The 27,377-nt window shown below is 46.3% G+C and overlaps 1 protein-coding gene across 1 annotated transcript in view; it reads left to right on the plus strand.

Annotated features, from left to right (window-relative positions):
• Positions 1 to 12,925: 12,925 nt before the first annotated feature.
• The window catches only part of LOC139265255 (claudin-15-like), a 34,463-nt gene continuing 20,011 nt past the window's right edge, over positions 12,926 to 27,377 (plus strand). Inside the window, exon 1 of the mRNA XM_070882194.1 lies at positions 12,926 to 13,145. Within this exon, the coding sequence (XP_070738295.1) occupies positions 12,926 to 13,145 (220 nt within the window). The remainder of the gene's footprint in view (positions 13,146 to 27,377) is intronic.

A 27,377-nucleotide genomic window follows, 5' to 3' on the forward strand; every position in this document is an offset into this window, starting at 1 on the left:
GGTGTCCCAAATGGCTTGCAGGGACAGTAACAGACAAAGAGGGAAACAGGCTACTGGTTGTACAAATGGACAATGGCCAAACCTGCCGGAGGTATGTAGAGCAAGTAAAAAGTAGATTCACTGATAACACTGAAGCACCAGAGGAAGACTACAATGTGGAACTCACACCACACCTGGTGGACAGACAAGTGGAACAACCTGAGGAAAGGGCAGTCTCAACAGACAGCCCACGCGAGATACCAGCAATCACACCGAACGAAACAGAATCCCCAGGCGAGATACCAGCAATCACACCGAATGAAAAATCGGCACCAAGACAAACAACTGAACCACAACTAAGACGCTCTACGCGAGAGCGCAGATCACCTGAGAGACTGAATCTATAAAGGCAATAAGACCTTGGGGGAGGGTGATGTCATGTATCTCACAGTACTGTATATAACTGTATCTTACCATGCTATACATGACTGTAACTGGATATGACCTGTAACAATAAGCATACCTTACCACCAGGGGTGCACTTGCAGGAGACATTCCATACCTGTCCCACTGTGGTATATAAAGGGAGGTCTCAGACAAGTGCAAGACTGGGGAGAGCTGGAATTAAAGGTGCAGGTCCTGAGTGACCTTGACTTCAGCATGTGTCTCGTGTAAGTCAGTACATTAGAGTCAGGACTTAACAATTTTGGTCTCAGAGGGCTAGAAATTCGTGGCCTTAGTGTCACTGCATAACGCCTTTAAATGGCGCTAAAATGCCAGCAGTTGCTCTTTCGCCAGTTGGTGCTGGGTCCTTTGCAGCCGTAGTTTTGGTCCCTACCTTTGCGCTTCCGGTAAATGTCAACACCATTCCAAACAAAATGGCAGTACTATGACGTCAATCGGTGTGCAACCGCAACTTAACGTAACAAACCCGAACTTCGAGCCTAATGTTGAATTCAGCGCTGGGTCCTAAGCACACTGACATTGACAATGTCACCACCTCTTAAAGGGACACATACATCTTTCAGGTAAGTTTGTATTTAAACTTTTGGACTGGGTCCTTTTGATTTTATTGAAGTAATGGCTTGCTGCAATAGATGCTAAAGTTTTTTTAAGTGTATAGGGAGCGCTGCTGGACACTTGCAATACTTCGAATGGTAAAAGATGGCCTCTGAGGAAACAGAAAATGCTGCAAATACTCAACAGATCAGGCAACAGCCATGGAATGAGAAAGAAAGTTGACATCGCAGGTCAAAATGCTGCCTGACCAGCTGAGTATTTCCAGCATTTTATGCTGGCATTTCACATTTACACATCCACTCGCAAAGAGAAGAGGAAGACACAGATGAGGAAGAAGCCAAACAGGAGGAAGCAGAAGGAAGGCTGTATACAAGACTGCCCCTTTCTGGCCGGGCTATCTGGGATGGAATCATCCGCCTCTGGTCCCAGTGACCACAACCCTAATTCCCCTTTCAACATTAGACCCCACCTTACCATCCCTCTGTTACTGACCATCACAATGTCCTCTTGGTCACAGTGCTGAAATAAAAGCCACCACAAAGCAAACTTTCTATTATGCATGTAAACATTAAATGTGTAAGACTTGCACCAGGGGGCGCACCTGTGGGAGACCCAAGAGTCACCTGCACACCCTAGGCAAGCAGGTATAAAAGGCAGTCTACCATGCTGCTTCTTCATGCTGGAGTTACAATAAAGAGACCAAGGTCAGAACAGTTTGAGCTGAAGATGTGCAGTCTTGTGGAGTTATTCTAAATGTAACAATTAGCAACAAGTAACCGATCATGAACATTCACGCAGTTATGGCTGCCGTTGGTATTCTTGAGAGATTTGTTGAGGGTGATGATTGGGAAGCCTTCATTGAGCGTCTTGACCAGCAGTCCGTGGCCAACGAGCCGGAAAAGGAAGAAACCACGATCAAGCGCAGGGCGATTCTCCTCACCGTTTGCGGGTCCACGATATATGGCCTCATCAAAAGTCTGCTAGCACAGATGAAACCAACAGAGAAGGCATATGAAGAGCTGTGCATGCTGGTTTGGGAACACCTCAAGCCGAAGGAGAGTATCTTGATGACAAGGTATCACTTTTATATGCACCACCGCTCCGAGTCGCCTTGTGGGACCGTGCGTATTTGCTGGATTTTTGGGGAAAGTGTTGCGGGACTTTTTCGTGCTTGGAATCGTGAACTGCTGTCTGCCGAATCCCTAGATCTGAGCAAGTCCATCATGATAGCCCAGACTTTTATGTCCACGAACGATAAAACAAAACAGTTATTATTGCAGCATTGGAACTCACCGGCAAGTACTGTGCATAAAATAACGCCTTCAGCAGACAGAGCTGTATATGGCAGGGCCTACACACCTGCAGAGGCCAGACCTCGGATGATTCAAAGCCCGCCGTGGGGCGTGAATGCGAATCCATTTGCACCATGTTGGCGCTGCGGGGATAATCATCGAGCCCATCAATGTCGATTCAAGCACTACATGTGCAAGGGCTGTGAAACAAGGGGCACCTCCAGCGAATGTGCAGACATGCTGACTCACCACGTGGCAGAGTCGGCAGAAGATGACCGATCCGGCGTGGATCACGCTGAACAAGTAAGAGAGGCAACTCAACCCGAGGCTGAAGAGGAAGGGTATGGGGTATACACTTTCACCACCAAAAGCCCTCCGATAATGTTAAAAGTCAAAATAAACGGCATTCCAGTTTCCATGGAATCGGACACGTGGCTGAGTCAGTCAATTGTGAGCCAGAAGGCTTTTGAGAAACTGTGAGGCATCAAGGCACAAAGGCCAAAACTAAGCCCGATCCACACCAAGCTGCGCACTGACACCAAAGAACTCATTCCAGTCATTGGCAGTGTGGCAGTGAAGGTATCGTACGATGGAGCTGTGCATGATTTACCACTATGGATTGTACCAGGCGATGGCCCAACATAAGAACATAACATAAGAATTAGGAAGAGGAGTAGGCCATCTAGCCCCTCAAGCCTGCTGCGCCATTCAACAAGATCATGGCTGATCTGGCCGTGGACTCAGCTCTACTTACCCTCCCGCTCCCCGTAACCCTGAATTCCCTTATTGGTTAAAAATCTATCTATTTGTGATTTGAATACATTCAATGAGCTAGCCTCAACTGCTTCCTTGGGCAGAGAATTCCACAGATTCACAACCCTCTGGGAGAAGAAATTCCTTCTCAACTCGGTTTTAAATTGGCTCCCCCGTATTTTGAGGCTGTGCCCCCTAGTTTTGGTCTCCCCGACCAGTGGAAACAACCTCTCTGCCTCGATCTTGTCCATCCCTTTCATTATTTTAAATGTTTGAACTCCAACGAGTAAAGACCCAGTCTGCTCAATCTATCATCATAAGGTAACCCTCTCATCTCCGGAATCAGCCTAGTGAATCGTCTCTGTACCCCCTCCAAAGCTAGTATATCCTTCCTTAAGTAAGATGACCAAAACTGCACGCAGTACTCCAGGTGCGGCCTCACCAATATCCTATACAGTTGCAGCAGGACCTCCCTGCTTTTGTACTCCATCCCTCTCGCAATGAAGGCCAACATTCCATTCGCCTTCCTGATTACCTGCTGCACCTGCAAACTAACTTTTTGGGATTCATGCACAAGGACCCCCAGGTCCCTCTGCACCGCAGCATGTTGTAATTTCTCCCCATTCAAATAATATTCCCTTTTACTGTTTTTTTTTCCAAAGTGGATAACCTCACATTTTCCGACATTGTATTCCATCTGCCAAACCTTAGCCCATTCGCTTAACCTATCCAAATCTCTTTGCAGCCTCTCTGTGTCCTCTACACAACCCGCTTTCCCACTAATCTTTGTTTCATCTGCAAATTTTTTTACACTACACTCTGTCCCCTCTTCCAGGTCATCTATGTATATTGTAAACAGTTGTGGTCCCAGCACCGATCCCTGTGGCACACCACTAACCACCGATTTCCAACCCGAAAAGGACCCATTTATCCCGACTCTCTGCTTTCTGTTAGCCAGCCAATTCTCGATCCATGCTAATACATTTCCTCTGACTCCGCATACCTTTATCTTCTGCAGTAACCTTTTGTGTGGCACCTTATCGAATGCCTTTTGGAAATCTAAATACACCACATCCATCGGTACACCTCTATCCACCATGCTCATTATATCCTCAAAGAATTCAAGTAAATTAGTTAAACATGATTTTCCCTTCATGAATCCATGTTGCATCTGCTTGATTGCACTCTTCCTATCTCGATGTCCCGCTATTTCTTCCTTAATGATAGCTTCAAGCATTTTCCCCACTACAGATGTTAAACTAACCGGCCTATAGTTACCTGCCTTTTGTCTGCCCCCATTTTTAAACAGAGGTGTTACATTGGCTGCTTTCCAATCCGCTGGTACCTCCCCAGAGTCCAGAGAATTTTGGTAGATTATAACGAATGCATCAGCTATAACTTCCGCCATCTCTTTTAATACCCTGGGATGCATTTCATCCGGACCAGGGGACTTGTCTACCTTGAGTCCCATTCGCCTATCCAGCACTACCCCCCAAGTGATAGTGATTATCTCAAGGTCCTCCCTTCCCACATTCCCGTCACCAGCAATTTTTGGCATGGTTTTTGTGTCTTCCACTGTGAAGACCGAAGCAAAATAATTGTTTAAGGTCTCAGCCATTTCCACATTTCCCATTATTAAATCCCCCTTCTCATCTTCTAAGGGACCAACATTCACCTTAGTCACTCTTTTCCGTTTTATATATCGGTAAAAGCTTTTACTATCTGTTTTTATGTTTTGCGCAAGTTTACTTTCGTAATCTATCTTTCCTTTCTTTATTGCTTTCTTAGTCATTCTTTCCTGTCGTTTAAAAATTTCCCAATCTTCTAGTTTCCCACTAACCTTGCCCACCTTATACGCACTGGTTTTTAATTTGATACTCTCCCTTATTTCCTTGGTTATCCACGGCTGGTTATCCCTTCTCTTACCACCCTTCTTTGTCACTGGAATATATTTTTGTTGAGCACTATGAAAAAGCTCCTAAAAAGTCCTCCACTGTTCCTCAATTGTGCCACCGTTTAGTCTGTGTTTCCAGTCTACTTTAGCCAACTCTGCCCTCATCCCACTGTAGTCCCCTTTGTTTATGCATAATACGCTCGTTTGAGACACTACCCTCAATCTGTATTATAAATTCAACCATACTGTGATCACTCATTCCGAGAGGATCTTTTACTTGGAGATCGTTTATTATTCCTGCCTCATTACACAGGACCAGACCTAAGATAGCTTGCTCCCTTGTAGGTTCTGTAACACGCTGTTCGGCAGAAGCTGGCTAGGAAAGATCCAATGGAACTGGGGTGACATCAAAGCACTGTCTTCGGAGGATGACGCCTCGTGCGCCCAAGTGCTAAACAAATTCCCGTCGTTATTCGAGCCAGGCATCGGCAACTTCACAGACGCCAAAGTGCAGATCCATCTAGTCCCTGATGCACGACCCGCTCATCACAAGGCCCGATCGGTTCCACACATGATGCGAGAGAAAGTCGAAATTGAGCTGGGCAGACTTTAACGAGAGGGTATCATATCGCCAGCCAAGTTCAACGAGTGGGCCAGTCTAATTGTGCCGGTATTGAAGAGCGACTAGACGGTCAGAATCTGCGGAGACTACAAGGTAACAATCAACCGAGTCTCGTTACAGGATCAGTACCCACTACCCAAAGCGGATGACCTGTTTGAAACACTAGAAGGAGGGAAGTCGTTCACCAAGCTGGATCTAACTTCTGCTTACATGTCACAGGAGCTGGCTGAACCTTCAAAAAAATAGACGTGCATCAACACACACTGAGGACTATTCATATACCACAGATGTCCCTTTGGGATACGTTCGGCGGTGGCCATCTTCCAGAGCAACATGGAGACTCTGCTAAAATCGGCTCCATGCACCGTGGTGTTCCAAGATGCCATCTTGATCACTGGCCGCAACACCACCGAACACTTGCACAACCTGGAAGAGGTTCTCAAGCAACTGGACTGAGTGGGGCTCAGGCTGAAACGCTCCAAGTGTGTTTTCCTGGCGCCAGAGGTCGAATTTCTGGGGAGAAAGATTGCGGCGGACGGCATCAGACCCATGGACTCCAAGACGGAGGCTATCAAGAATGCACCCAGACCACAGAATGTGACGGAGCTACATTCATTCCTGGGACGCCTCAACTATTTTGGTAACTTTCTACCGGGGTTGAGCACTTTGCTGGAACCATTGCATTTATTGCTACACAAGGGTGATGACTGGACTTGGGATAAATCTCAAGAGACAGCCTTTAACAAGGCCAGAAACCTGCTATGTTCAAACAAGCTACTTGTATTGTATGACCCTCCAAACCGTGGTCAAGGGTCCACGTAGATTTCGCTGGCCCCTTTCTAGGAAAGATGTTCCTAGTAACAGTGGACACTTACTCTAAATGGATTGATTGTATAATAATGTCGTCATGTACGTCCACTGCCACCATTGAAAACCTCCGGGCCATGTTTGCCACCCATGGTTTGCCCAAAGTCCTTGTTAGTGACAATGGACCATGCTTCACCAGCTCGGAATTCAACGAGTTCATAATTCACAATGACATCGAGGTCTGCGCCGTTTAAGCCCGCATCCAATGGTCAAGCGGAACGGGCAGTCCAAACTATCAAGCAAAGCTTGAAACACATGACGGACGGTTCCCTGCAGACCCGGTTATCTCGGATTCTGCTCAGCTACCGCAAGCGACTCCATTCACTTACTGGTGTTCCCTCTGCAGAAATGCTAATGAAGAGTGCACTCAAAACCAGGCTCTCCTTAGTCCACCCGGATCTCAATGATCACGTAGAAACCCGGCGTCACCGGCATAACATGTACCATGATCGTGCGGCTGTATCACGCGACATTGACGTTAATGACCCTGTGTTTGTTCTTAATTATGGTCATGGGGCCCAAATGGGTTGCTGGCACAATGTTAGCCAAGGAGAGGATTAGAGTGTTTGTTGTCAAACTTTTGAACTGACAAACATGCAGAAAGCACTTGGATCAGACCAAACTGCGGTTCACTGACAACCAAGAACAGTTTGAAGAGGACATTACCATCATTGATCCACCCACACACACCCAGCCAGCAATGGCTGCTGACTTTCAGTGCGGGGTACTGCACCTGGCCTTGTTGGTTGATCTTGAGGAGCTGGTGGCTGGGAGTGTCAAATCAATCTTCTTCTTTTTGTTCGTCTACACTCTCCTCCCCCCCTTCTTGATCACCCACTGGCTCTTGGGTGTGTGAAATGAGGGAGGCACAAGGGTGCAGTTGTGATGACAGGATGTCAGGAAAGTACAAATGCATGCCAGAAAGAGGATAATGTATGAGAATACCAGCATCTTGTATCCTTTCAGCCCCAATGCTGGCCAATGCCTCTACCATGCCCCTGCCAAGAATGGTCTGCACTATCTCCTCCAAGGGGGTGAGGCTAGGAATGGGAGATGTGCCTCGTAATTGGTGCAGATTGTTGGGAGGTGAGCGATTGGGAATCATGCATTGAGTAGTGTGTGAGGCTAGTGGACCAGTTGGTAGGAGACGGCTTTTGAAGATGTATTCATTGACCTTGACCACTGGTCTGAGGTTATGAAGCTTCTTTGGGCACTGGAGCCAGGCACTGGAGGTGACACTGCTGCCAGTGAGGGCCTCAGTGATGTGGTCCCACATCCTTCTGTGGAATTTGCTGCCTCAGAGAGCTGTGGAAGCCGGGACATTGACTAAATTTAAGACAGAGATAGACAGTTTCTTAACCGATAAGGGATTAAGGGGTTATGGGGAGCGGGCAGAGAAGTGGACCTGAGTCCATGATCGGATTAGCCATGATTGTATTAAATGGCGCAACAGGCTTGAGGGGCCATATGGCCTGCTCCTGCTCCTATTTCTTATGTTCTTATGTTCTTTCTGGAGGGCCTCCTGGCCTCTGTGGGTGGAGGACCTCTCTTGCAATGTTGACCCCCTGCACAAAGCTGGAGTGCTGCGTGCAAGACCCTGGGTGCCCTTTCCCTGGCTTGCTAAACTATTTGTGTTACTGCTGAGGCAGTTTTCCCATTCTTTGAGGTCAGGTATGGAATTCAGCTTTCAAAGCTGAATATTCAATTTTGGGACTTCTTTTAATGTTAATTTTTTTTAAGCCAGAAAGGGCTGAAAACTGCATTGTTTCATTTCATTTGAATTTGTACTACTTCAGAGCGCATGGCCCCTTTAATTCACAGGCCTTTTCATCGCTTCCGGCGGCTGTATGAAGCTCGACAGGAACTTTGCTTCGGAGATCTTCACCAACACCACTAGGGGGGGTGTTGCACAGTAGGTTAGCGCTGCACCAACAATCTCCAGCCCCCCAAACACATTTTGCCCCGTTCGCGGCGGCCATTTTCAACGCCATTAACACCAGTTGCCGGTAACACACTTTACTGGCAAACACGTATTTCTCCCCATAGTCTTTACTTCTGTTATCCAGCTCCCCTCAAGAAATCTAATGAATTGGGTGCAGTCTGTGATCGAGCAAATTGTACATGCTCTCTTGTAAAATCCAATTTATAAATTGCACCTTCAGACAGGTACATATCACCTGGAAACTTAGGGATAGAATTTGATTACTGTTGCAAAGAATCCCTCACTGCTCAATGAAAGGCTAAACTAATGTCTTTGCTTTACTATAACTAATTCACAATCCACTATAGTATGTGCCTCCTCACTGAAGTCACAACTCTAAAAAAGCACTGTTGGGAAGGGACAAGCCAATAATCTGTTTAATAAGGAAACTTAGGCAAAATGCCAAGATACATACCGGAGGACATCACACATTTTGAAAAGAATAGGAGAGAAGGTGAGGTAAATCAAGAGGTAATGGTTAATTAGTTGCAAGCGTGGGTTTCAAAGCTTAGAGTTTGTCGGAGAACGTAAAGGCTGAGGGAGGTTCCACATTTCTGCGGTCCCGGGAAAGAATGAATTAGGAAGGGGCGCAGAGAGAAGGAAGAACATAGAGTAGGAATCGCAGGATAGCACAGATGAATACCTGGCTTGAGCAGTGGTGCAGCAGGGAGGGATTCAAATTCCTGGGGCATTGGGACCGGTTCTGGGGGAGGTGGGACCAGTACAAACCGGACGGTCTGCACCTGGGCAGGACCGGAACCAATGTCCAAGGGGGAGTGTTTGCTAGTGCTGTTGGGGAGGATTTAAACTAATATGGCAGGGGGATGGGAACCAATGCAGGGAGACAGAGGGAAACAAAAAGGAGGCAAAAGCAAAAGACAGAAAGGAGATGAGGAAAAGTGGAGGGCGGAGAAACCCAAGGCAAAGAACAAAAAGGGCCACTGTACAGCAAAATTCTAAAAGGACAAAGGGTGTTAAAAAAACAAGCCTGAAGGCTTTGTGTCTTAATGCAAGGAGTATCCGCAATAAGGTGGATGAATTAATTGTGCAAATAGATGTTAATAAATATGATGTGATTGGGATTACGGAGACGTGGCTCCAGGATGATCAGGGCTGGGAACTCAACATTCAGGGGTATTCAACATTCAGGAAGGATAGAATAAAAGGAAAAGGAGGTGGGGTAGCATTGTTGGTTAAAGAGGAGATTAATGCAATAGTTAGGAAAGACATTAGCTTGGATGATGTGGAATCTATATGGGTAGAGCTGCAGAACACCAAAGGGCAAAAAACGTTAGTAGGAGTTGTGTACAGACCTCCAAACAGTAATAGGGATGTTGGGGAGGGCATCAAACAGGAAATTAGGGGTGCATGCAATAAAGGTGTAGCAGTTATAATGGGTGACTTTAATATGCACATAGATTGGGCTAGCCAAACTGGAAGCAATACGGTGGAGGAGGATTTCCTGGAGTGCATAAGGGATGGTTTTCCAGACCAATATGTTGAGGAACCAACTAGGGGGGAGGCCATCTTAGACTGGGTGTTGTGTAATGAGAGAGGATTAATTAGCAATCTCATTGTGCGAGGCCCCTTGGGGAAGAGTGACCATAATATGGTGGATTTCTGCATTAGGATGGAGAATGAAACAGTTAATTCAGAGACCATGGTCCAGAACTTAAAGAAGGGTAACTTTGAAGGTATGAGGCATGAATTGGCTAGGATAGATTGGCGAATGATACTTAGGGGGTTGACTGTGGATGGGCAATGGCAGACATTTAGAGACCGCATGGATGAATTACAACAATTGTACATTCCTGTCTGGCGTAAAAATAAAAAAGGGAAGGTGGCTCAACCGTGGCTATCTAGGGAAATCAGGGATAGTATTAAAGCCAAGGAAGTGGCATACAAATTGGCCAGAAATAGCAGCGAACCTGGGGACTGGGAGAAATTTAGAACTCAGCAGAGGAGGACAAAGGGTTTGATTAGGGCAGGGAAAATGGAGTACGAGAAGAAGCTTGCAGGGAACATTAAGGTGGATTGCAAAAGTTTCTATAGGTATGTAAAGAGAAAAAGGTTAGTAAAGACAAACGTAGGTCCCCTGCAGTCAGAATCAGGGGAAGTCATAACGGGGAACAAAGAAATAGCAGACCAATTGAACAAGTACTTTGGTTCAGTATTCACTAAGGAGGACACAAACAACCTTCCGGATATAAAAGTGGTCAGAGGGTCTATTAAGGAGGGGGAACTGAGGGAAATCTTTATTAGTCGGGAAATTGTGTTGGGGAAATTGATGGGATTGAAGGCCGATAAATCCCCAGGGCCTGATGGACTGCATCCCAGAGTACTTAAGGAGGTGGCCTTGGAAATAGCGGATGCATTGACAGTCATTTTCCAACATTCCATTGACTCTGGATCAGTTCCTATGGAGTGGAGGGTAGCCAATGTAACCCCACTTTTTAAAAAAGGAGGGAGAGAGAAAACAGGGAATTATAGACCGGTCAGTCTGACCTCAGTAGTGGGTAAAATGATGGAATCAATTATTAAGGATGTCATAGCAGTGCATCTGGAAAATGGTGACATGATAGGTCCAAGTCAGCATGGATTTGTGAAAGGGAAATCATGCTTGACAAATCTTCTGGAATTTTTTGAGGATGTTTCCAGTAAAGTGGACAAAGGAGAACCAGTTGATGTGGTATATTTGGACTTTCAGAAGGCTTTCGACAAGGTCCCACACAAGAGATTAATGTGCAAAGTTAAAGCACATGGGATTGGGGGTAGTGTGCTGATGTGGATTGAGAACTGGTTGTCAGACAGGAAGCAAAGAGTAGGAGTAAACGGGTACTTTTCAGAATGGCAGGCAGTGACTAGTGGGGTGCCGCAAGGTTCTGTGCTGGGGCCCCAGCTGTTTACATTGTACATTAATGATTTAGATGAGGGGATTAAATGTAGTATCTCCAAATTTGCGGATGACACTAAGTTGGGTGGCAGTGTGAGCTGCGAGGAGGATGCTATGAGGCTGCAGAGTGACTTGGATAGGTTAGGTGAGTGGGCAAATGCATGGCAGATGAAGTATAATGTGGATAAATGTGAGGTTATCCACTTTGGTGGTAAAAACAGAGAGACAGACTATTATCTGAATGGTGACAGATTAGGAAAAGGGAAGGTGCAACGAGACCTGGGTGTCATGGTACATCAGTCATTGAAGGTTAGCATGCAGGTACAGCAGGCGGTTAAGAAAGCAAATGGCATGTTGGCCTTCATAGCGAGGGGATTTGAATACAGGGGCAGGGAGGTGTTGCTACAGTTGTACAGGGCCTTGGTGAGGCCACACCTGGAGTATTGTGTACAGTTTTGGTCTCCTAACTTGAGGAAGGACATTCTTGCTATTGAGGGAGTGCAGCGAAGATTCACCAGACTGATTCCCGGGATGGCGGGACTGACCTATCAAGAAAGACTGGATCAACTGGGCTTGTATTCACTGGAGTTCAGAAGAATGAGAGGGGACCTCATAGAAACGTTTAAAATTCTGACGGGTTTAGACAGGTTAGATGCAGGAAGAATGTTCCCAATGTTGGGGAAGTCCAGAACCAGGGGTCACAGTCTGAGGATAAGGGGTAAGCCATTTAGGACCGAGATGAGGAGAAACTTCTTCACCCAGAGAGTGGTGAACCTGTGGAATTCTCTACCACAGAAAGTAGTTGAGGCCAATTCACTAAATATATTCAAAAGGGAGTTAGATGAAGTCCTTACTACTCGGGGGATCAAGGGTTATGGCGAGAAAGCAGGAAGGGGGTACTGAAGTTTCATGTTCAGCCATGAACTCATTGAATGGCGGTGCAGGCTAGAAGGGCTGAATGGCCTGCTCCTACACCTATTTTCTATGTTTCTATGTTTCTATGATTCGGTGGTTGAAGCTTCGGAAAAACAAGAGAAAGAAGTTCAGAGGAACAATAGCAGTATTAATGGTGGAATAGAGAGTAACTGCAAAGTAAGTAACTGGGAAAGAAAGAGGGTTGAAGCTAGAGATGAGAAAAGGATCACTCATCAGGCAACAAGCTCTTTATTTGACCCTGTATAGGATTGAGAGAGATGTCAAAAGCACTTTTCCCAGAAGAGTAACAAATCCAGAGCCAGCAACAGTGACTTTCTACTATGTAACAGTAAATTATGCTAAGCACTCAATTACGCAAGATTCTAAAGTCATTAATTTGCTTCCATTAGCTCTTATCTAAACGTAGCTCACTTACTTGAGTATTTGACAGACTGAAATTGCTTATTTATGCAAAATATTGACTTTGAGATTCATTCCCATTGCCTTGTTTGCACATTTCATCACCGTTCAGTCTCTCGATCCAACCAACCCTGTGTCATTTTAACAAGGAGCTCATTTATCAAACTGTGGAGTGGACATTTTAACTGAAACAGATCACTAACTCTCACCGTGTTTGTGTTTCTGCAGATACAGAGCTCCAGGTTCCCTTGTTCAACACTGACTCTTATTTATTCAGCGATAGGAAGGGATGGGAGTGAAAGTCATTCAGATTTTCTCCCTGTTTCTGACCTTCCTGGGACTAGTCCTTGCCTCTGTTTCGCTGACGTCTAATGAGTGGAGAATCTCAAGCACATCGACCACGCCAATCATTGCTAGCTGGATCTATGATGGGCTCTGGAAGACATGCAGTGCCAATGCCATGGGGATAGTACAGTGCACCTACTATCAGTCCATGCTTTCCTTACACTGTAAGTGGCTGCTCCTCCTGAGTTTTCAGTCATCGGTCATTTAAAAAAGTTCAAGGGGAACTGATATTACCCATTTCCTAACTGTAATCTATTTGCTTCATGGATTCTTTGCTTAAGAATTCATAGCAACATATTGCTATTAAGAACTAGTTGGTTTAGTAGCCCCCCACATGGGCCGGCCCACACTGCGATATGTGTGCGTACTAGGTCCATGCAGCAGAGCAGGTCTCCAGTTGTCCTGGTTAACCCTTGCCACTGGATCAAGGCCTAACTCTGTCAAGCCTGTGTGGTGGCTGGTGTCCAAAGGTCACCACACATTAAAACAATCCACACACAGGCATCTTCCACCCCTGGAGTTCAGGACTGGAATATCGGGTCCTTCATTGAAACATCTATGAACTCATCCCTTTTGGTTTGGAAGCTATTCATCCTCATTCGAGGGACCACCAATGAAGATGATGGTTTATTAGCAAAGGTTTAACAATCACATTACACATTTCATCCAGCAGGCTCACAACCACCTGCCTCATCGTGGATCCCCCGAACCTAACTGGCTGGGGTTTTATTGAGTCTGGTGAGCATCACGTGACTGGCTAAGCCACTCCCAACTCAACAGCTCAACCAACCAGTGAGCAACAGGTGCATACATTAGACTAACCAAACCTTTTTTTGAATCCGAGCAGGCCTCCGATTGCATTGCTGCTGGTGAGGACACACTGGCTGGAAATTTCCTTGGAGCTGCTCCGCATGGTAACTCCACTGGAAGTTTGGTCGGAAACCTCACTCACACATGTAAACGGGGTTTTCGCTGCAGTTATGGTGAAGTTACGGCAGCGGAATGGGAGCGTCTTCAAGGAAATTCTATGGCCCTTGTTGCTGTACTATAATACGCGCAATTATGACATGTAGGAGATGACCACTGATTTACAGTGACTAAATAAGCCAATCTCGTGCAGGGAGTCAAGGGTTATGGGGAACGGGCAGGGAAGTGGAGCTCAGCCCAGGATCAGATCAGCCATGATCTTATTGAATGGCGGAGCAGGCTCGAGGGGCCCAATGGCCTACTCCTGCTCCTATTTCTTATGTTTTTAAGGGCTAGAATTTCCATTGGCTTAGTGTCCTATTGGCCATTGTGAGCGATAACCAGGTGAGCGAGAAATTCCCGACCTGAGTTACGCTGGCAGTTTCGAGGTACCGCTGGGGAGCAGACCGCCAGCGTGCACCGTCCATAGATCGCCCTGGCGCGATATTTGGCTCAGCGGTGACCTGTAGGTAAGTATGAAAAAAAATGTCCACGAGGATCAGCGGAGCTGGGCGGTAGGTGAGTAGCTCTGCAAGAAAAAGGTAAGTAATTGTTTTTTTACTAACTATTTTAAAATTCTGTTATGTTTATTTAGGTTATAAGGGTCTTCAGAATGGGTTTATGATTTTTTAGGTGATTTTTTTGAAAAAATATTTTTAATGTTTTTCTGCTGCTAGGCCCAACCCACAGCCTCGGGGTAAGTTTTTAGTGATTTTTAAATTTATCGCCCATTTTCTTTAGGAACCACGCAATCGACCCTAAATTCCACTTTTTCATCCAGAATGAGAGTGCAATGCCCATTTTTTTCGCTGGGAGGAATTTTTTTCTTTTTTGGGGGAAGTTTTCACTGGCGATAATCTTGGGAATCTTAGCAGTCAGCAATCGGGCACTAGCGGGCTGTTAGGAAATTCTAGCCCATAGTTCTTATGTACAGCAAGCAATAAGGAAGGCAAATGGCTTGTTGTCCTTTATTGCCAGGGGGCTGGAGTATAAGAGTAAAGAAGTTTTGCTACAATTGTACAGCGTCTTGGTGAGACCACACCTAGAGTACTATGCACAGTTTTGACCTCCTTATCTAAGGATATACTTGCCTTGGAGGTTCACTAGAATGATTCCTAGGATGAGAGGGCTGTCTTATGATGAGAGATTGTGTGGAATGTGCCTATACTCTCTGGACTTTAGAAGAATGAAATATACAAGATTCTGAAGAGGATTGACAGGGTAGATGCTGAGAGGTTGTTTCCCCGGGCTGGAGTGTCTAGAGCTAGGAGTCACAGTCTCAGGATAAGGGGTCGGACATTTAAGACAGAGATGAGAAGGAATTTCTTCACTAAGAGGGTTATGAATCTTTGGAGTTCCCTGCCCGAGTGGGCTGTGGATGCTGAATTTCTGAATGTATTGTAGGCTGAGATAGATAAATGGTTGGACTCTAGGGAAATCAAGGTATATGGAGATTGGGCGGGAAAGTGGAGTTGAGCCATGATCTTATTGAACGGCAGAGCAGGCTCAAGGGGCCGTATAACTTATGCCTGCTCCTATTTCTTATGTTCTTATGTTCTTAAATTATTAAATGGTGGTTTGGGGATTTTCACCAGTGCTTACAGGATCGAATTCTACAACTGTGGCCAATATTCTGTTAGTGGCAAGCTGGTATATGCAAGATGCACCGACTGGGGGGCAATAACTGAGCCTGGAACTTCTGCTTCTTGTTGGGGTGAATGTCGGGTATGGTGGCTGTGGAAGGACTGTGGCTGAAGCTGAAGCTGTCACAGCAGCCACCACAAATTCCAACAAAGCTGGGGGATCAGGTACTTTTATCGTTCTGCAATTCAGTACTTTGTAGATGCCTCAATTGTACCACAACTGGAGTGGGCACTCATCTCAATCATGGCAGTGACCTCCATCCTCGGAGTTATTCTTGGGCAAAAGTGTGGGCGTGCGGTAGCAAATGGCACGGACCTCTAGCCTCTGATATGCAGGAGTCCTGGGTGGGTTTTATTGACATTACAAATGGTTCCTCACTCTGGTAGCATCAGGAGATGGTCCTGGGTTTTATGCAGAACTGGATACGGGATCCTGTATGTTGGAAGCATTGCTGCGGGGTTACTGGGGCCTGGCAGCATTGGGAGATGACCCTTTGATCTCCAATCACTGTGTAAGGGAGAACCTGAAGTTCAACAAAGCTGGGGGTGGAAAGTGAGTCTTGGCTCACTGGTGGGTCCCTGGGGCTTGTCAGTAGTGAGGGAAGAGAGCAGGCATGATATTGGCAGCACGGGGAATGTAACTGAGCTAGGATTTCTATGGATCAGTTCTCAAAGAACACAAAATATTCTGTTAGCCTTGGAAGGCCATCTTTTTTGGGGTAGAATGAGGACACTCCTTCTAAATGTCATTAATCCAGTTGTCATTGAACCCAATGCCGCATGGTATAGGAGACAACTTGACATAGTTCTGCTTAATACTTGGATTGTTTAATCCTCAGCTTTTCACAAAAAAACAGATTAATTCATTCTTACTGAATTAATTTGCAGAGAAATGGTCCATCACAGATCATAGAGCTACAAACTAGACGAAATAGTTAAGCAGAGTCTAACAAAAGATCAATAAATGGGTTACAAACTGCTCGCGGCTGGATAGGGGAGGAATAAGGGATAATTGAACGTGGCAGGGTGACATGGTTACAAGTTGCTGTGGGTTACCAAAGGTGACGATGCTTATCCAAGGTGAGGGATTTGCTGCCGAGGGAATTCAGAAAGAGTGGTTCAGATGGGAGCCCAAAGTCTTGTCATTATTAATCGCTGGTCCTCAATTGTAAACAAAAATCCAATTCTCCTTTAATTATTATTTCCCCATTCACATTAAAACTCTGCTGTAGTAATACCCGCCCTCTTGTATGACTCAGAGACATGGACCATGTACAATAGATATCTCAAGTCGCTAGAGAAATACCACCAACGATGTCTCCGCAAGATCCTGAAAATCCCCTAGGAGGACCAGGCCAACAGCCCCAGCATTGAAGCACTGACCACACTTGATCAGCTCCGCTGGGCAGGCCACATTGTTCGCATGCCAGACACGAGACTCCCAAAGCAATCACTCTACTCGGAACTCCTTCACGCCAAACGAACCAAAGGTGGGCAGAGGAAACGTTACAAGGACACCCTCAAAGCCTCCCTGATAAAGTGCAACATCCCCACTGACACCTGGGAGTCCCTGGCTAAAGACTGCTCTAAGTGGAGGAAGTGCATCCGGGAGGGCGCTGAGCACCTCGAGTCTCATTGCCGAGAGCACGCAGAAACCAAGCGCAGACAGCAGAAAAAGCATGCGGCAAACCAGTCCACTTACCCTTTCCCTCAATAACTGTCTGCCCTACCTGTGACAGGGACTGTGGTTCTCGTATTGGACTGTTCAGCTGCCTAAGGACTTATTTTGAGAGTGGAAGTAAGTCTTCCTCGATTCCGAGGGACTGCCTATGATGATGATAAAGCTCTGACATCAAGTGCAGCTCTTATCTCACTTCCACCACTGTAATGTAAATGATCACCATCAAATGGCTACAGTCAATCATTGACCCTGGCCATTCGCATAGACTCAAGGCATGTTAGTAAAAATCACTCGACACCTCTGCCCTTCTGGATAGCTTGGATCCTTATTCTGTGGCAGATAACTTCAAGTACTTTGTTTCATGGTCTGAGCCAAGTATGTTGAATAACTGTGATGACAAGCAATTAGCATGTTGTCTAGCCAGGTCTCAAGGACACTACTTGGCAGAATAAGGCCATTGATTCTGCATTTAATCACATTAGCAGATTAAACTTGCGCTTGTTTGACAGAAACTGAAACCTTGATTTTAACTCCTGGTGGAAATCCGGGCTGAATTTTCCATGGTGGTAGCGGGCGCGATTGGTGGCGGGTCAGGTGGGAAAGTTTTTTTTGACAGCGGATCGGGCACAGAACAGGCCATTCGGCCCAACCAGCCCATGCTTGAGCCTCCCCCTGCCTTTCCTCATCTAACTCTATCAGCATAACGTTCTAGTCCCTTCTCCCTAATATGCTTATGTAACCACCCCTTAACTGCATCTATTCACTTCAACCTACCTCTGTGGGAGCGAGTTCCACTCGAGTTTCTTCTGAATTCCCGATTTGATTTCTTGGGGCCCAAAATTGATGGACTCACCCCCCCATTGCCGCCCACTGCCGCCGACAATCCTCTTCGGGTTCTGCCCAGTGCCACTTTCGACTCGGGCAGGAGCGGGCAGGAGGGGAAAACCACCGGGAACCGCGGTGGACTCCTGAGCGGGCGGGAGTCGACGCCAGAACGGGGGTGGAGGCTGGTCTGTCCCCGATGGTGAGTATGAAGATCTTAAAAAAAAGGTTGGTATACATTTTTTAAATATTTTTTTCACAGCGATTTACCTGACTGGGGTCCCCTGAAGGTGTTCCGATGGGTTTTTTTGCCGATGATTTTTCTTTGCAGGTTTTCGACCCTCCCTGGGCCCGACTCTATCCTTGGCGGCACTTGGGTGGCAAGCGCCTTTGCCACCAAAAATGAGAGCTCCCACCCGCTGCCGCCCAGATTGGCGGTGTTAGCCCCTCTTATGTCGCCCACTGCCCTTTGAAGGACTTTTTTGATAAAAACCCGGCCCAAAGTACCATCAGGTACCTTGGCAGCCATCAGCGATCCTTTGGGCGGCACTTGGGCGGTAGGAGGCCTTCATCAATTTCCGCCCCTTAGTGACTATCTTCGGCATACTTCCAAAGGTTTGCCATTTTGCTTCTAATGAAGTTTTGTTCAACAACATTGCCCAGTCTTTACCTCACACTGATCACAGTCCCAGCACAGTAATGTAAATGGGAGAATATTTAATGCCGAGGATTTAACGCAATATAATCATGCAAACTGAAATAGTGGGGAAGATGTTTCTATTTGAGCTGTCTTGGGGTGGAGCTGCTCAGGATGGGAGCATATATCAGAAATTATGGGGTTGAGGTCTGCGCATCTTAATCACGGCCTGCCCTATTTTTCCACTTTCATTCACATTCTATTCTACTTTTGGAGATTAAAGTGCAATAATTTACTGAGAGGAGCATGTCATTGTATATATATGTGTGTGTGTGTGCATGTGCGTGTGCGTGTGTATACACAAGCCACACATTCAAAATAGATGGGTTGACACCATATTTAAATATTGGAGGGAGGAATTTGTTACTAGCCTATTACATTTGTACAATAGCACCACTTATTGCAACTTCCAGACTGGGGCATGCAAATGATACAAGAGCTATCGCCACATTACATGGTACTGCATAATAGAAGGTGTGTTAAACAGACAGAAAAAACCATTCACTTGCACTTTGTGGAGAAAACATGATGGGGGGGGTCAATGGTTTATTGCTAAACAAACTACCTGGACAACCCCCCGATGACCTACTTTGAAATGCACTGCTTAATGTGGTCCTGAGCCAAACAGAGCAGGAAGATGTCTACAGTTCTGACAAAGGGTCACATACCCAAAACATTAATTCTGTTTCTCTCCACAGATGCTGCCTGACCTGCTGAGATTTTCCATACTTTCTGTTTTAATTTCAGATTCTAGCATCTGCGGTATTTTGCTTTTGTATTGAGGAAGATGTGAGATTTGGAGGGAGAATTTCCATGCGGATTCTCTCGATCTCTGCCTTAACTTTGGCGGAAGGTCAGCCGAAATCTCTGATTCAATATCCGTTCACACCATCTTTACAGGTTTTACGACAATCTTCTCTTGAAGTTATGGCAGGGGATTGGGAGAACTCTAGCAGAGATGCTATCCCTGGCAACCATCCTCTCGCTGATTATGTCAGTTTGGCTCAGTTGGTAGCACTCTCAACCTGCGGCAATGGTGACTTTGCCTTCTTCGGTTGCCTCTAACTGAGGTTAAACATGTTGCAATTAACGCTTTAGTATATTATTTTAAATGAACTCACTTAATCACACACTTGGATAATAAAAACAGAAAATACTGGAAATCTCAGCGGGTCAGGCAGCATCTGTGGAGAGAGAAACAGAGTTAACGTTTCAGGCCGATGACTCTTCGTCAGAACTGGCAATAGTTCAAGATGTAACAGATTCTTAAGGAAGTGCAAGGGTTGGGAGGGGAGGAAAGAACAAAAGGGAAGGTCTGTGATAGGTGGGAGACAGGAGAGATTTGAGAGACAAAGGGGATGATGGGCCAAATTGAGATGATAATGGAACAAGTTAGGAAACAAAAGTTGAGTCTAGATAGGGTGTGAATGGCAGAATAAATGCCAGATGCCCTGGGAAACAGAGAGAAACAAACTAAAAATAAAAAAAGAGGGGAAAGTTTTTGTAAAAAATGTGAGGAAAGGGAACAAAATATGGGCAGAGGTTATGGTCTGAAATTGCTGAGCTCGATGTTGATTTGTATTATATTGTATTTTGCTTTGTATCAGTATTTGGGTAGGTAGGTTGGTTAAGAAGTGCTGTTCGCTGGAGAAACCGTTTGTGTAAAACTGGAGAAAAACTTTATTTTTCAGAAAGCTGAAACTCGAATTGAGAACCGTCTGCTTAGTATAATACAAGAGAGATTGCCTGTTTTGTTGTGGTTGGTCATATTCTTTGTATCTCTCACAGTGAAGCTGTGATGTGGAGAGGGCAGCTAAATAAAATATTCAAAGAGATGCACATCAGCCACAGGTGGGTCATGAATGGCTCACAGGGTGCCACTGCCTCACTCCCTTGCTCCATAAGGACGGCTTTCAATTGCCTCCTTTCAAGGCTTATAATTCCAAGTTCCTTTGTGCCTAACTCAGCCCTCTGCACTAGAAATCAATCTCATGCCTCTTTTGTGAACCGCCTTCAGGGCTTGACGATCTCCCTTCCTTTAAAAATGGGGTCCAAAAGGCGCTGGCTAGAAAGAAAAGAAAAAGAAAGACTTGGATTTATATAGCGACTTTCATAACCTCAGGACACCACAAAGCGCTTTACAGCCAATTAATTACTATTAGCCACTATTGTAATGTAGGAAATACAGCAGCTAATTTGTTACAAACAGCAACGATATAATATCCAGGTGATCTGTTTCAGTGATGTTTATTGAGGGATAAAATTGGGCAACTGGGGAGAACTTTTCTTTGAATGGTGCCTTGGGATCTTTTAGGTCAGAAAGGTCAGACAGAACCTCAGTTTAACGTCTATGATGCACTCCTAAAACCGGGACAGGATTGGACATTTCCATGGGCACTGGTCACCCCAGTGGGCATTATGTGAATCTTGCCAGTCAGTGCCCATTTGCAGAGGACATTGAAACCAAGTGCTCCTGCCCTCACAAGTCCTCATGTTCTGCCTCTATGATGCTTTATTTTTGAGGGTGTAAAACATGAAGCACATCTGTGGTCATAATGTGAAGATTTGATTTAATAAGTTATGGAATTGTGGGGGGGAAATTAAAAAGCAATGAAGTCCCAACATGTAACAAAATCTTTTATTTTTATATTTTCTGGGTTATTATGTGGAAATTCAAAAGCTGCTGTCTGTACGCAAACAATGTGCAAAGTTTTAATTGAATGCGGACACATTTCTCTAAAAATGAAAATTAATTTTGTTTTCCCCAGTACCTTTATCACAAAGAAGCTTCACTGGGTATCAGAAGAAGATACAGTGAGCCAGTGAACAAGAACATGTAAATTGTTCAAAGGAATTAGTTTGAACGAAACAGGTCTACTAAATTAATATGTTACTGTATGTGATGATGTTTGGCACCAGAGGGGCTTCAAATGGCACGAAACTTGGAAATGTAGTAAGCGGTGAGGAGGATAGTAACAGACCAGCAGGACATAGACTGACTGGTGAAATGGGCAGACACATGGCAGATTACATTTATCACAGAGAAGTGTGAAGTGATGCATTTTGATAGGAAGTGAGGAGAGGCAATATGAACTAAATGGAACAATTTTAAAGGGGATTCAGGAACAAAGAGACCTGGGGTGAATGTACAAAAACCTTTGAAAGTGGCAGGATAAATTGAGAAGGCTGATAGAAAAAAGCATAAGGAATCCTGGGCTTTATAAACAGAGGCATAGAGTACAAAAGCAAGGACGTCATGCTAAACCTTTATACATCACTGGTTAGGCCCCAACTGTTTTAAAACAACAACCCAACTTGGGAGCAGCAAAGCAGCATTACAGACGGCTTAATGCCGAGGTCCAACAAAAAACCCGCGACCTAAAGAATAGATAGTGGGTGGAGAAAGCACAGGAGATTCAGCAGCTGGCCGACAGCCATGACGTGCGAGGATTCTTCACCGCAGTCAAGGCTACCTACGGCCCAAGCACACAAGGCCCCACCCCACTGCTGGCCGAGAATGGGGAGACACTCATCAAGGACACCAAGGCAGTCAGGACCCTAGGAAGGAGCACTTCGAAGAGCTCCTTAACCGAGACTTTGCCTTTGACACGAGTGTCCTTGACTCCATCCCGCAGCATGCTCCCCGCCACCATCTCAGCAAAATCCCAGCCCTGCGTGAGGTAGAAAAGGCCATCCGTCAGAACAACAAGGCAACGGGAGCAGATGGAATCCCCGCTGAGGCACTGAGGTATGGCAGGGAGGCACTATTGGCATGAATGCATGACCTCATCTCTCTCATTTGGAAGCAGAGGGACCTGGGGGTCCTTGTTCATGAATCCCCAAAAGTTAGTTTGCAGGTGCAGCAGGTAATCAGGAAGGCGAATGGAATGTTGGCCTTCATTGCGAGAGGGATGGAGTACAAAAGCAGGGCGGTCCTGCTGCAACTGTACAGGGTATTGGTGAGGCCGCACCTGGAGCACTGCGTGCAGTTTTGGTCACTTTACTTAAGGAAGGATATACTAGCTTTGGAGAGGGTACAGAGATGATTCGCTAGGCTGATTCCGGAGATGAGGGGGTTACCTTATGATGATAGATTGAGTAGACTGGGTCTTTACTCATTGGAGTTCAGAAGGATGAGGGGTGATCTTATAGAAACATTTAAAATAATGAAAGGGATAGACAAGATTGAGGCAGAGAGGTTGTTTCCACTGGTCGGGGAGACTAGTACTAGGGGGCACAGCCTCAAAATATAGGGTAGCCAATTTAAAACCGAGTTGAGAAGGAATTTCTTCTCCCAGAGGGTTGTGAATCTGTGGAATTCTCTGCCCAAGGAAGCAGTTGAGGCTAGCTCATTAAATGTATTCAAATCACAGATAGATAGATTTTTAACCAATAAGGGAATTAAGGGTTACGGGGAGCGAGCGAGCGGGAACGGGGAACTGAGTCCACGGCCAGATCAGCCATGATCTTGTTGAATGGCGGAGCAGGTTCGAGGGGCTAGATGGCCTACTCCTGTTCCTAATTTTTATGTTCTTATGTAAGTAGGAGAGGATTCCGAGAGATCACAGAGATGCAGTAATCGTGACTACCTTTAAAAAAGGGGACAAGTCCGACTGCGCCAACTATAGAGGAATCTTCCTGTTATCAGCCACTGGGAAGTCATCGCTAGAATCCTCCTCAGTCGTCTTCTCCCTGTAGCTGAGGAGCTCCTCCCGGAGTCACAGTGCGGATTCCGTCCACTACGGGGTACAACGGACATGATCTTTACGGCGCGACAATTGCAAGAGAAATGCAAGGAACAGCACCAACCCTTGTACATGGCCTTCTTTGATCTCACAAAGGCCTTTGACACTGTCAATCGCGAAGGACTATGGAGCATACTCCTCCGTTTCGGCTGCCCCCAAAAGTTTGTCGCCATCCTCCACCTGCTCCACGACGACATGCAAGCCATGATCCTGACCAATGGATCCATTACAGATCCAATCCACATCCGGACCGGGGTCAAGCAGGGCTGCATCATCGCATCAACCCTCTTCTCGATCATCCTCACTGCAATGCTCCACCTCACAGGCAACAAGCTCCCCGCCGGAGTGGAACTAAACTACAGAACCAGTGGGAACCTGTTCAGCCTTCGTCGTCTCCAGGCCAGGTCCAAGACTGTCCCAACCTCTGTCATTGAGCTACAGTATGCGGATGATGCTTGCATCGGAGCACATTCAGAGACTGAACTCCAAGTCATAGTCAACATCTTCACCGAGACGTATGAAAGCATGGGCCTTACACTAAACATCTGTAAGTCAAAGGTCCTCCACCAACCTGACTCCACCACACAGCACTGCCCCCCAGTCATCAAGATCCACGGCATGGCCCTGGACAACATTGACCACTTTCCATACCTCGGGGGCCTATTATCAGCAAGGGCAGACATAGACGACGAGGTTCAACACTGCCTCAGTGCGCCAGCGCAGCCTTTGGCCACCTGAGGAAGAGAGTGTTCGAAGATCAGGCCCTCAAATCTGCCACCAAGTTCAAGGTTTCCAGGGCTGCAGTGATACCCGCCCTCCTGTATGGCTCAGAGACGTGGACCATATACAGGAGACACCTCAAATCACTGGAGAAATACCACCAACGATGTCTCCGCAAGATCTTGCAAATCCGCTGGAGGACAGACACACCAACGTTAGCGTCCTCGATCAGGCCAACAGCCCCAGCATTGAAGCACTGATCACATTCGACCAGCTCCGCTGGGCAGGCCACATCGTTCGTATGCCTGACACAACACTCCCAAAGCAAGCGCTCTACTTAGAACTCCTGCGCAGCAAGCGAGCCCCTGGTGGGTAGAGGAAACAATTCAAGGACACCCTCAAAGCCTCCTTGATAAAATGCAACATCCCCACCGACACATGGGAGTCCCTGGCCAACGACGGCACTAAGTGGAGGAAGAGCATCCGGGAGGGCGCTGAGCACCTCGAGTCTCACCGCCGAGAGCATGCAGAAAGCAAGAGCAGGCAACGGATGGAGCATGAGGCAAACCAGACTCCCCACCCACCCTTTCCCTCAACGGCTGTCTGTCCCACCTGTGAAAGAGACTGTATTGGACTGTTAAGTCATCTGAGAACTCACTTTTAGAGTGGAAACATGTCTTCCTCGATTTTGAGGGACTGCCAATGATGATAATGAGGCCCCAGCTGGAGTAATGTGTCCAATTCTGGGCACCACACTTTAGGAAGGATGTCAAGGCCTTAGAGAGGGTGCAGAGGAGAATTACTAGAATGGTACCAGGGATACAGGACTTCAGTTACGTGGAGAGCCCAGAGAAGTTAGACTTGTTCTCTTTACAGCAGAGAAGGTTATTGGGAGAGTTAATAAAGATGTTTAAAATCATGAAGGGTTTTGATAGAGCAAATAAGAAGAAACTGTTTCCAGTTGCAGAAAGGCCGGAAGCCAGAGGACACAGAATTAAGATAATTGGTAAAAGAACAAGAAGGGGGATGAGGGATACAAATGTCTGCAGCGAGTTGTTGCGATCTGGAATGAACTGCCTGAATGGGCAGTGGAAGCAGATTCAATAATAACTTTTAAAAGGGAGGGCTTTTGGGGAAAGGGCAGGGGAGTGGGACTAATTGGATAGCTCTTTCAAAGAGATGCCACAAGCATGATGGGCTGAATGGCCTCCTTCCACGCTGTATCATTCTATGATTCATTGCATCACGTGTAATAATATCCTCTGTGATCTGGTTGAGCTCCTAAAACAGCCTGCAGTGGGCTCTATTGGAGGAGCAGCTGTACGTTCAGGTTGGGAACATCAGCTGTTGATTTGGGTTGGGCTCAGTTGGGAGGTGGGTGCTGTAGAAACAAGTCAGGTCACTGCGGACAGCAATTCTAAGGTCAGTCTCAATGTTCTCTTTAAGCGGCCGGGCAGCTGTCCGGAGTTCCCACGTAGCTGGCTCACCAGCTTCTAAATGCAAAAACCACTCATGTATAGATTTCCCTTAAAGGGGTCGTGCACCCCTCTAAATATTAGAGGGAACATTGGTCAGTATGCGAGGGAGTTCATTTTGGGAATTCGGAGAAATGTGGGGACTCCAGTATCAGACACAGAGTCTCCGAATGCAGTTTCATGTGAATTCGTTCAATTCCACTCTACTGTGCTGGTTGCATAGGTCAGCATTCTATTTGCTTTGTTGATTGCTGTTCTGCGGCGATTGTACATATTGAGGGCTGAATCTATTAAATCCCCTAGATCTCCTTCAACGTCACCCGTAGCTATTTCAACACACTGGACCAAGACCTAGCTGTCAAGCCCATGTGGTGGCTGGTGTGCAACGGCCACCACACATTAAAAAAATTCACGCACAGGCATCTTCCACCCTTCAGGATTTTGTTCGGGACCTGGAATATTAGGTCCTTCATTGAAACACCTGTGAACTTATCCCTTTTTGGCATGGAAGCAAGTAATCCTCGATACGAGGGACCACCTATGATGATGATGATTCATTGAGTGTCTATGTCACCCACCTTTCCTTCTTTGTGCAGTGCTTTACACTTCTCCCAATTAAATTTTATCTGCCATTGTTCCATGTTGTAATTCCTGAGTTGATTCCTCAGTTTCAATGCCCTGCCCCACCTCTTAGTTTGATATCATCTGCTAATTTTACATTTGCATTGAGCTTCTGAACAACCTTCCACCCATCCCTGCTCCCCAAATGAGTTTAATTAAGGAGTTTGTTCATTTCCTTTGTTGCTCCCTTTAAAGTTATATTTCATCATCATCTTCATCATAGGCAGCCCCTCGAAATCGAGGAAGATTTGCTTCCACTCTAAAAGTGAGTTCTTAGGTGACAGAACAGTCCAATATGGGAATTACAGTCCCTGTCACAGGTGGGACAGACAGGCATTGAAGGAAAGTGTGGGTGGGACTGGTTTGCCGCAGGCTCCTTCCGCTGCCTGCGCTTGGTTTCTGCATGCTCTCGGTGACGAGACTCGAGGTGCTCAGCGCCCTCCCGGATGCACTTCCTCCTCTTGCAGCGGTCTTTGGCCAGGGACTCCCAGGTGTCAGTGGGGATGTTTTATTTTATCAAGGAAACTTTGAGGCTGTCCTTGAAACATTTCCTTTGCCCACCTTTGGCTTGCCGTGTAGAAGTTCCGAGTAGAACGTTTGCTTTGGGAGTCTTGTGTCAGGCATGTGAACAATGTGGCTCCGCCCAACGGATCTGGTCAAGTGTGGTCAGTGTTTCGATGCTGGGGATGTTGGCCTGATCAAGGATGCTAACATTGGTGCGTCTGTCCTCCCAGGGGATTTACAGGATCTTGCGGGGAATCCTAGAGCACATCGAATGAAATCATCCTGCATTCGCTAATTCCAGAGGGTGCCACAAGGTCCATTTCCTGCATCCTGTCTGAGTCACTTGCTCTTACCAAGCCAAGGTAGTGGCTGCTTCTTACAGCTTTCTGACACACTGGGCCATCAAGCAGCCGTGCATTACCATTACCAACTGGAATTCCTGACTTTGTTTTCAGACCAAAAGATCCTGAAGGGGAAAAGAGAAAACTGGCCCAGTGCATCAGGTAAGCCATAAGAAGCAGT

Source organism: Pristiophorus japonicus, chromosome 6 (genome assembly GCF_044704955.1).
Source record: "Pristiophorus japonicus isolate sPriJap1 chromosome 6, sPriJap1.hap1, whole genome shotgun sequence".
NCBI classification, from domain to species: Eukaryota; Metazoa; Chordata; class Chondrichthyes; family Pristiophoridae; genus Pristiophorus; species Pristiophorus japonicus.